The sequence below is a fragment of the Coturnix japonica genome, unplaced genomic scaffold, assembly GCF_054131305.1.
Source record: "Coturnix japonica strain WE unplaced genomic scaffold, WE-NBRP24 Scf039, whole genome shotgun sequence".
NCBI lineage: Eukaryota > Metazoa > Chordata > Aves > Galliformes > Phasianidae > Coturnix > Coturnix japonica.
Window position 1 is genome coordinate 2,244,100 of NW_028188942.1, and position 11,389 is coordinate 2,255,488.

The window sequence follows — 11,389 nt, forward strand, 5'->3', positions numbered from 1 at the left end:
AGTGTGCTTTTCAACTCACCTTGCACAGTGACCCTGGCTTTTGTTATGGAGTCCTCTGTCTCACAGGGGTACTCCCCACTGTCCTTGGCAGTAGAGTCATGGATGATCAGAATGGCCCCAGTTGCCTCCTGCTGCAAGTCGTACTTCTGGCTTTTTCTGATTGCTTTGCCATCCTTGTACCACCTGATGTTCAAATCCGGTTTTGACAGCTCACAGCTCAGGCTGATGTCCTGCCCTGCTGCTGCTGTCTTATCCTCCAGCTGTTTTGAAACCTCAGTAGGTTTTCCTGGAAGAAAACATGCTTTTTGAGTAACATACACTTAGGGTAGGATGCCTCTCTCAAAATACACGCATCTACATGCTGGAGATAAGTTAGAGAGGCACTTGCAACAGACGCCATCCTACAGCCAGCAGTAATCTGCAAAGTACAGACAATAGAATTCCAGGCACCATTAATTCTCTCTTAAATCTACCCCATTGAGGATGATGAACCATGTCTGAAAACTGCCTCTCTCTTCTCTCCACTCATCACACTGGGAGCCTCGGATGATGCTCTCAGATGCACATGTTCTAGATAGGAATTTGTTGTACAGCTAGATGATGTGAAGGCCATCCCTTCAGCTTATACTTAGAGGATATTTGCTCCCACAGTTCCCTCAACAGATCATTCCTGATTTACTGTTAATGGAACAAGCTGTAGTGAGATGACCATTGCCAACACTACCCCAGTGCTTTGGGTAGTTCTCACATTTGTGTAAAATGGTTCCTCCTTTTACTTATTTTTAAGAGAAATTCTCAGTGCTTCGAGGTTCAAGTAGAAGGTTGCTATTCACTTTAACCATATTATGAGTTAGCTCTCACGACAATCTTATCAGAAGACAGTTGAAGGAATCAGACCCCAGAATCTCTCCCATCTCATTACCTTTCACAGACAGAGAGGCTTTGGAGGTTAGACCACGGGCAGTAAAAAACGACTTCCCCAGCGTCAGTAGGAGTCACACTTTTGATAAGGAGAGCCTATTTCTGACTCACGTTAGAAGCTTTAAATCGCCCACCACTTTCCACTCTGCTTCCATTCAGTGTCCAATTGAACTCATCAATGCTTTCATGGGACGGAATGCATTCAAAAGTACAATCTTCTCCCTCCAGGATTTCAGTGTTTTTCAGCCGTTTGGTAATGTCACTATTCAGCTCTGGAAGGTTAGAGATAGGTTAGTATGAGGTTTAGATGGAGAAAAGGCATTCGTGACCAATGTGAGTAGCAGTACTGGTGTTTTAACTCAGGATTTGCAGAACATGGCTGTGTTCCTTACTGATGTATTCTCTAAGACATTCTCCACTCAGAATTACCAGAAAGCTATTAAAAAAAAGAGACGTGAATCTCTTGGCTTTGCTCTGGAAGAACTACAAGGAGAGCAGCTCAGTCCATGGAGCACAATGAAGATTCAATGAGCCACAGAGGGAACAACCTAACAGAGAGGACAACTCTAGGATGCTGTGTGAGAAAAAGGGTTTTGCCTATGACAAGAAATTAAATGTTTCTATTAGCTAATTTGTTACCATCCTACCCTACTGGTGTTCAAACCATTTCTCCATTTTAGGGAAATTTAGAAAGGAAATATTTCCAGGACATTCTTGACGTGTTTGGTGATTTTCATGGCAAAAGGAGATACATTTACATCAAAAGCAATGGGAATTTTCCAGACATCACTGCGCTAAATTGCAGTAATACACTTCTATTGTAGAAACTATTAAGGCTCGTGGGGGAATATGTGTAAGACATAGTGACCACACTGAATGTGCTTTCAGCACTCCTTTACTTTCCACAGTACTTACCCTGAACGCTGACCTTTGACTTGGCAACATCAGTGCCAATATCACAGGTATAGAAACCTGCATCAGACTTCTCGAGGTCATGGATAAGGGGACATAGGGTCTTCCCAGACTGTACCAGCTCATACTTGTTGCCAGAAGAGAGCACAACACCGTCCTTTTTCCTCACTGGTTTGACCTTCTCTTTAGAGACTTCGCATTCCAATTTAATCACACCCCGCTCCTCACCAAAAACATCATCCAAGGACTTCATGAAGACAGCAGGCTTCTCTGCAATTAAACAGGCAAAACAGAACAACGTGATACAGAAGTTGAGACATTTCCAGTTGCTTTCAGATTTTTAAATAGGGATCTATAAATCTTTACCAGTACTGACGACACCAGTATAGAACCTAAAGCGATTTCATGTCCGTTGACTGAATGCGCTTTATGGTATTCTGAACTAATCAGGAGGAGAATACAGGGAACAGGAGGGACAGCCTGCATTGCCGGTGGGTGGGACTGATATCATATGAAGTAATTGGGATGCAGCTCTTCTAAAGCTGGAGAGCTGGCATTGCCCTCACGTACAGCAGAGCTCATACAGCAGGCCTCAGGATTAAGAGGATAAGCTGCTGAACAATTTTGATTTTCCTGTTTTATTGACTCCTTTTATCTATCTTCTATTTCACACATCAGATGTTTATAATGGGGAAAAAACACCCACCAAATGCAAAAGAAAGGAGAAAAATGAAATCCTTCAAACTCTGGAGAGCATAGAGTAAAAGAGCTTAATTGCTGGGGAGATCAGATTAGAATCACAGTATCCTTAGAATTGGAAGAGACCCTTAAAGTCCATCTAGCCCAGCTCCCCTGCAATAAACAGGGACATTCACAGCTAGATCAGGTTACTCACAGCCTGGTCATTAGTCATTCCAGAGGCAAAACACACACTGAATGAGCTCTCCCTGCAGTCATAAATACTTGGAGACAACAGCATTGACACTGCATGTTACTGAAGCAGTAAAAGAAATTGCTCTTGTAACTCTTCTTGTGTTAAATAAAATGATGATAAAAAGCAATGGAATGCTTTGGCAGGACACCAAAACCATCCTCCTTCGTTGATATCTGCTGCAATGGAACCTTCCACTGGAAGAAAGCCCCTGATGTCTTGTCACCCCAGAGAGGTGAGCTTTAGAAGCAGGATTGCTTCACAATAGAATGAACTGGAGCTCCTTAGCATCTCTTACATCCAGGAGGGCTGTGATCAGACCCACCTATCACCTTCAGGTGCGCTTTCTGATACCTTGTCTGACTTCACTGTCACTGGGCCAGCATCCTCAGGCTTAACCTGCTTCATTGTCAGTTTGCAGCAATTGCCAACGTTCTTGATGTCATTGTAATCGTTGGTGTAAAGGAGGTTGCCATTCAGGAACCATTCCACGTCCTCATCATCATGGGACAGCTTGCAGGAGAAGACAGCAGAGCTCTCTTCTTCAATTTCCACATCCTGCAAGTGCTTCGTAACTTCTACATTGCGGGCTGTGGGGAAACAAGGTGAACTGTTACCACTGTTACTATAAATCATACTGGGATGTGGTAGAATGGTTGGACTAGACGATCTTTGTGTAGTATTCTCAGTGAAGTTTATACATTTATAAAGTTAGCAGGAGAGAACGGCAGAAATCAACCTCAAGAAAAGAAATCTGAGGTGAAATAGGACATGTAAGAGACCACCCCCCCTGCTCTTACCTTCAGCTGTCAGCGTGGCCTCAGTCTCTGCAATTCCTGCCTTGCACTTGTACACACCAGCATCATTGGGCTTCAGCTTCAGAATCTTGAGCTCTGCTGAATGCTTATCCCTCTTGATCTTGTACTTCTCAGAGGGCACGATGGGTGTGTGGCCCTTGAACCATTTCACAACCTTTGAGAAGGCCTGAAGTCACAGGACAGGATGACAGAATGACGTTCCAAAGCTGTCTTGTCCTCCAACTTCCTGGTGATTTCTATATGGTAATCTGCAAAGCAGGGGTGGAAGAGAAGAAAGGATGAGGACAATTGGAAGAAGAGGAAAGTCTCTTGCGTGTATTCCATTCCAATTAATGTCATGTTCACAATGGTTTTTTGAACCACTCTAAAGATAAAACAAACGATTGCCTATAGGGAATGCCATTGACTACATTTCTATAAAGTAATACTGTATATTATCTACCAAATGCAAGGTCCAGCTCTTGTTCTGTGCTTATTAAATTGCTCCCAAATGTTGAGGCTTTTATTCAAATAAGAGTGAGTTAAAAATATAACAAGTACTTTAGGATGTGAATGGATAATCTTACGCTGGGGACAACAGCGGACAAAAAGCCTGGAAGTTTCTTTCAGATGAAATCAAGGACAAATGGCATCAAACTTATGTGCTACCAAACTTCAACTTGTCTAGTTCTGAAATACAATTAATTTCACCTGATTTGACCTCTTTGCTATAGCCAAGGACAAAATGTCAGCTCTGTAGATCTGAATAGTAAGCACATCAAAACTATTCAAACAGATCTTTTACTGAGACATTGTATATATTAAAAAAAAAAACAAACCCTGTGCTCTTTTCAAACATACAGAGAAAATGAAGAAAAAGTCAAGCTATGTTTTTATCCCTCAACGTTCAAACACAAATCTGAAGTCTAAACGTAGAAAATCAACCTCCTAAGAAAATAATCTGTTTTACTTAGCAAAAGTAAATTCCAAAAGAGAAGCTGGATATTTTGTGGGCAGAAAGGCAGGTAGGTAGGAGTTTTTATTTCTGTGAAAGGTCCTGGTGGTGTTTAACTTCCTTGACATTAAAGCAAAGGATGTTAGCTCGTTTATAACATAAGATAATTTAATCAAAATCGTCATCAGAAGCATAATTACCTTTAACTGTAAGATGGGCACAAGATTCTGCCTTTTCTGCTACAGATTTTATTTCTGCTGCATCCTTGACTTGGACACGTGTGTAAGTCAGAGAGCAGGTCTTTCCTGAAGCAGAGAACCACAGAGTCACTAAAGCTGGAAAAGACCACTAAGGTCATCTAGTCCAACCGCCAACTCATCCCTACCAAACTGTGCTCTTGAGAGCAAACCCACAACTACACTTTGCTTCCTTGAGCAAAGAGCTCTGAGGCACATGGCCAGGCTGAGCATCACCCATCTGGTTTCACAGCATCACTGCCTGTTCTCTCATGTCAATGAAACCACCCATTCCCCCACGTCCACATCCCCACCAAAGCGTAATCTAAACATGGCTTCTACAAAGACTGACCAAATGTGGCTGCTGTCACCTTCAAAGTACCTGATACAGAAGGATCACACTCACTGTCAGACAAAACCTCTTTGGAGAGGTGAACTGACTGCCCTGTTCACCCCCACTTTGGAAATAACTGCACTCATTTCCTACCTGCTCCTGGCAGTGTGGGATGGTGGGATAGCATCACACTTCCCACACTAAGCTTCCCACCTGTCACTTGTTCCACCCTAACCTCAGTCCCAAAACAAAAGGGGAACTCGCTTCTGAACAATCTTCACTTCATTTCAGAAGTCCTTTCTGCTTGATCTCCAACCCACCCCCCACTCAGGAGAAAGATCCCCCTCTTACACCCTACCATCTTGCTGCATTCTGATGTTGTCATCAGCCTTCAGCTTGTTGTCATCTTTGTACCACTGGCTCTGAACCTCATCGTGTGAAATCTCAGACAAAAGATGCACTCCCATATTCATTCACTTCCACATCTTCCAGTGGTTTAACAATCTTGATATCTCGAGCTGTGAAACAGTAGAGACATATTTGTCAGGGTATTTCTTTAACTGAGTGCAGCATCTTTTCTTTACACATATCTGCATAGAAAATAAGTAGGATTATGTTTTATTCTAAACCATCATCCATTCATGAGTCATTTCTCTCTTCAACACAGTCAATGCATTATTGCCCTTGAACTTAAAGATAGACTTACTAGCTACAATGGAGCTCCCTGCAAACAGTCTTCATGGAAACCAGAATCTCATTAATTCTAAAACCTTTCAAGCAAAATTAAGGGTAGAAAAACAATAGGATGGAATGAATCTTTAAGGTCATTTAGTTCCAATCCCCCTGCTATAGGCAGGGACACCTCCCTCCACACCAACTCTTCTCCTCAGGGTCAAGGCTTCTCTCAAATCATTTTCCTCTAAGCCTGTGCCTGTGCTTGGGATTGCCCTGACCCAGGTGCAGGGCCTTGGACTTGGCCACACTCAAGTTCATGAGGCTGCCAAGGGCCCACCTCTCCAGCCTGTCCAGGTCCCTCTGGGTAGCATCCCTTCCCTCTAGCACATCAACAGCACCGCTCAGCTTGGGGTCATCTGCAAACTTGCTGAGGCTGCATTTGATTCCACTGGCCATGTTGCCTACAAAAATGTTAAATAACACTGGTCCCAACACCACCCTCCACCTGGACACTGAGCTATTGACTGCAACTCTCTGAGTGTGACCATCCAGACAGTTCCCTATCCTGCAACTGGTCCATCCATCAAAACCATTTTTCTCCAGTTTGGTGACCAGGATGTCATGCAGGACAGGATCAAATGCTCTGCACAAGTCCAAGTAGATGATGTCAGTTGCTCTCCCATTATCCACTGATGCTGTTACTCCATCATGAAAGGCCACCAAGTTTGGCAGGCATGGCTTGAATTTGAGGAAGCCATATTGGTTACCACCATCACCTCATCTTTATTTTCCAAACTATGCCAAGGAGAACTAGACAGAACTCTACAATGTTGTGTCACTACAAACCTGTCTGAACCATTGGCTTCTCTGCATGCTCATCACTAGTCTCTCCTTAGCTTGTGTGCCCACAATGTATGGGGAATGTCAACCACAAATCTTACCTAGGGGACATCTTTGCTTCAAAGTCCCTTGAACATCACACAATCCCTTTTAACTCTCCAGGTCTGCACTTATTTATGTCAGAATCAGAAATTATTTCTGTTCTACTATTTCCCTTTCCTTCTGAAGGGCCTGGATACAACTTGGATTAACCTCAGGAGCAGAGTTCCTGCATAAAACAGCCAGTACTGAAACAGCAACCCAACCTGGTTGCAGACTGAGAGAGAAAATGAGAGTTCACCACTTGTGAATAATGAGACTTCTCTTATTTCCCTGGGAAGTAATGCCCACTTTTTTACTTTGACGGAGCTCCTTCCCATCCTAGAAGGGAAAATATCAAGTCAAATCTACATTAGTCCTTCCATCTCTGCAGTGGGCAAAGGCAGCCTTCAGATCTATGCTTAATTCACCCAATTCCCTAGAATTAATGGAACTGTACTTACTGGAACATATGCTGAAGCTTAAGCACAGTGCAGTGTTTTCAACATGTAGGAATGGCTATAGAACATGCATAAATTCTGGCTGACATATGACAGCTTAAAGCACTGCGGAGGACTGTTAACAAGCCCGTTTGGACATCACCTTGAATAAATGACGTTATCCCCAAGTAAGGGAAGGAACAGCTGAGCACCGGGGAGGTACACAAAGGGCCAGAGCAAATTCTCACACTGTCAGGTGCAAAGAAAACTGAGATTTCACCCTAAAACCCAGTTCACAACAAGGCTACAAAATGCTGGCTGATAATTTCTGAATGCTCACCAGTTGTTTCCAGCTCGAAGGTCATCTTCTGGCCAGCAGCCTCGCAGATGTATTCTCCAGCATCTTTCTTCTCCAGCTGCTCCACAACCAGACGCCGTGTTTTGCCCACAGATTCCATTCTGAACTTTCTGGAGGAGGCAAGCAGTCTTCCATCCTTGAACCATTTTACTCCAGTTGTATCCTGTGCTACTTCACAGCTGAGGGAGGCACATGCTGCCAGGGCAGCACTCACCTCTTTCTGCACCTGCTCCTGGTTTATAAACACAGGTTTTGGCTCTGAGGGAAGAAAAGAAAAAGTATTGACTGAGGGACTGAAATGAGACCAACTTGCAGGTTTGTATGTACAGGTTGGAACAGGTTTAGGTTACCACTTGTGCCCAAACTAATAGCCTTCACTAGAGAATATCAGCTCTTCTGTTGAAACTAAGTGTCAAATCTAGGCAAGAAAGAACCTAGAAACTGAAGGAACCAAAAGGGTCCTTGAACACCAGTCCCATGGTTGCAAGTCACTATGCAAACATACTGAACCCAAAAGAACATCTGTCCTGCAGGCAACCAAAACCTGAGTTCCTTTTACTTAAGACCCACTGTGAAACATCAAAACACATAAACATGTGATAGTCAAACCACTGGCTGCCTTTTCATGACCCAGAACAGTACTCCTGGCTTCCTGAACAGACTCCTCATGGCCTCTACCATTGCCACAACTGTGACTGTCAAAGGCACAAAGGAAATACGCTCACCAACGCAGTCCTTTGTTCTTTGTGTGTGATTTCCAGATATCTATCTTACTTTGAGCTCTGGCAATAGTCAGCTCTACCAGGTCTCTTACTGTGAGTAGCAGACTCACCTATCCAGCTGCAGCCTCCAACATAAAGGCATAGTAAAAAGGCAGTGTACTACTAGGAGAAGTTCCTGCTTCTCCTGCCACGAAAGGCTGCACATAGAACATGCACTCCAGCCTCACTGCACATACTTATCTTAGTCAAATGTTTCGGTGAACAAGAATTACAGTTTGGGATCTCAGGCACTGGAGAGATTTGAATAATATCTTGAATATTGCTTCCACTGTACATATATCAGTAATTATTATTCTACAGACAGACTGAAACAGGTCTTTGTGCCATACTAAAACCAAATACTTTCTACAAACCCAGGCAATCAAGTATAGGGAAAAAACCTCAGCGCAGACTACTGCACCTGGATCACTGTATAATAGAAACTAGATTTTACTTTACTGTTCTCTGCTGTATTTCATACAACACCTGTCTTACCTGTGACATGAATCTTGAAGGTGAGTTTCTGGCCAGCAGCCTCGCAGCTGTACTCCCCTGCATCTTTCTTCTCCACCTGGCTCACCACCAGCCGACGCTGTTTGCCCTCTGACTCCACCCTGAACTTCTTGCTCGAGGTGAACAGTTTCCCCTCCTTGTACCACTTCACCTCCGTCTTCTCCTGGGCCACCTCACAGCTCAGCGTGGCATTTTCTGTTGGTGCAGCCTTCATCTCCTTCTGCACCTTCTCCTTGTTGATAAAAACATCTTCTGCTTCTGGAATTGAAGGCAAATGGGCACATTTAAGACATGAATCTTTTCTACACAGCATTCCCCAAATGCCCAAATTAGTCTTTGGACTGTACCGTTGAGGACAGCTTTCCCACTCACATTTCCTGACAGTGCTATGAACTGAATGCCAACATCTGAACTATATCAATTGCCAGTGAAGAACTTCCTCCCTGCCAGACCAAAACAGCTTAGATAGCCCTAAACTTGTTTTCATTTCCACCAGTATCATGTTCCAAAATCTTCAAAAATTAAAAAACACCCCTTTCCCCACTGTCCAGCAGCACACCAGCATATGCAGTCATTGAAAAGTCTGTTTCATACACGGGGACAGGCATTACATTGTCCAAACAAGCTGACAGCTGTAAGTTGCTTTGCCAGCAAAAGCCAGGTGAGGGTCAAGGTTAAATTCTGTTTGTGATTAAGTCATAGTGAGGAAATGTATTTTTCTCACCTACTTATTTCTGAAAACAGTTCTAATATCTCCTGAGTTTTCAGAGGCAGGAATAAAATGGTTTCCCATATGGAATCATAGAATGGTTTGGGTATAGAAGGAAGCTTTAAAGATCATCCAGTCCAACCTCTTGCCGTGGTCAGGGACATCATTCACTAAATGAGGCTGCCCAGGGTCCCCATCCAGCCTGGCCTTGGACACTCCCAATGATGAGTCACCCACAACCTGCACTGGACAATCTGTTCCAGTGTATCACCACCCTCATCATAAAGAACTTTTCTCATGTCCAAACTGAGTCTACCCTCTTCACTTTTGAAACCATTGCCCTTTGTTATGTTGCTACAGACCCTGGTAAAAAGCCTTTTTCCACTTTCTTATCAGACTCTCCTAATAAATGAACGCCTGTCTTCCTCCATTTCTGGAAAGAAAAGCACCAGCTTGAAGCCTTTCTGTTTTTAAGTATTTCTTTTGTACCTGCTATAGAGAAGAAAACAAAAGAAAATACAGGAAAACCTTTTTAGTTGCAGGTTTCTTTAATTTAATAGAAACCACCAATGCTGCCTTCTAGCATTGTGACCAAATGCTGTCTCTGAGACTATTTAGGAAGAAGCATTTGCAGAGGTGTGCTTGTGCCCTGAAGATATCTTTAATATTCTTTAATTTCCCCTGTAATTACTGACTTCTCATTTTGCTATCATTGCATCTACTTGAGATCCCCAGGGAAATTCCCCAGTTATTTCCAGCCCATCTTAAGCTGAGGCTACCCAAGTCCTCTGCAGTAATAGCTTCAGAAGGCAAACAAAACAGTGCATGAATTAAACAGAATTTAAGCACGGTCTACATCACTGAATGCTGGGGCTGAATGTGTCAAACCACTTAACTTTCCCCTCATTCTTTGTTGGGGGGTTCAATACAGTCCAAACAATTTCTCTCACCTGTGACATGAATCTTGGTGAGTCTTCTCCTGGGCCACCTCGCAGCTCAGCGTGGCATTTTGAGTCAGTACAGCCTTCACCTCCTTTTGTACCTTGTCCTTGTTTGTAAACACGTCTTCTTTCTCTGCAGGGACATCACAACAGTCACACCGTTTTGCTGTAGTCTGCTGCAGAGCTAACTCCAGTTCCCCATTTTCACTATACTTGCCCTTCACAGGGAGCATCGTGATGCCTCATTAAGACAGGAAAACACTTTTCCCTCTATTTTGCCTTGGGAAATGATAGGCATATCATTTCATATCATTTCATATCATATCATATAATTTCATATCATTTCACATCATATCACAAAGCTAAAGATTTTACAGTCTGACAGCAGATTTGGACATGAGATTTAGAACACCTGCATGCACTGCTGAACCTCCTCCCTTCTCTTTTTTTCTTCTCGTGTCTCTCTACATTTCCAGTAAATCAGAAGGGAACAGCCCTCTAGAACAGGTTGCCCAAGGAGACTGTGGATGCTCCATCCCTGCAGGCATTCAAGGCCAGGCTGGATGTGGTTCTGGGCAGCCTGGGCTGCTGCTTGGCAACCCTGCACATAGGAAGAAGGGGGCTGGAACTGGATGAGCACCGTGGGCCTTTGCAACCCAGGCCATTTATGAGTCTGATTATTGGCATTTTCCACCTCATTGTGTCACTCAAATTTTGTAACCAGATCTCTTCAACCACCTCTCCTTTTCTCACTCCTTGCATGCCTGGTGTGCTCTTGCACTGTAACCCTGCAGACACCAGCTGACTACAAGAGCTGCACAAGTTACCCTCCTTGCCTATGGTTTGTTGCAGTAATTCATTCCTGGATGTAAAAGCACACGTAGAACAGTGTTGCTATGACACTAGATGACAAAGAAAGTCCTATAGCCAAAGTGTTTTGCACCAGAGAGGCTGTCAGTTGATCCTCCAAATGCAAGACACACCAAAT

At 43.5% G+C, this 11,389-nt stretch overlaps 1 protein-coding gene and 1 long non-coding RNA gene across 2 annotated transcripts; both read right to left on the reverse strand.

The window, feature by feature from the left end:
* Positions 1-19: 19 nt before the first annotated feature.
* LOC146753205 (obscurin-like protein 1) lies at positions 20-2,816 on the reverse strand. The gene is made up of 4 exons (XM_085530861.1): positions 2,729-2,816; positions 1,837-2,103; positions 1,033-1,193; positions 20-286 (listed from the first exon to the last, which is right to left on the reverse strand). Exons 2-4 carry the CDS (start codon positions 2,084-2,086, stop codon positions 218-220), a joined length of 480 nt encoding a protein of 159 aa, XP_085386987.1. The 5' UTR covers positions 2,087-2,103; positions 2,729-2,816; the 3' UTR covers positions 20-217.
* Positions 2,817-3,124: 308 nt separating this feature from the next.
* LOC146753206 (uncharacterized) lies at positions 3,125-4,816 on the reverse strand. Its single transcript, XR_014940169.1, has 3 exons — positions 4,717-4,816; positions 3,565-3,830; positions 3,125-3,354 (listed from the first exon to the last, which is right to left on the reverse strand). It is a non-coding gene; the product is annotated as an uncharacterized LOC146753206 (long non-coding RNA).
* Positions 4,817-11,389: the final 6,573 nt, after the last annotated feature.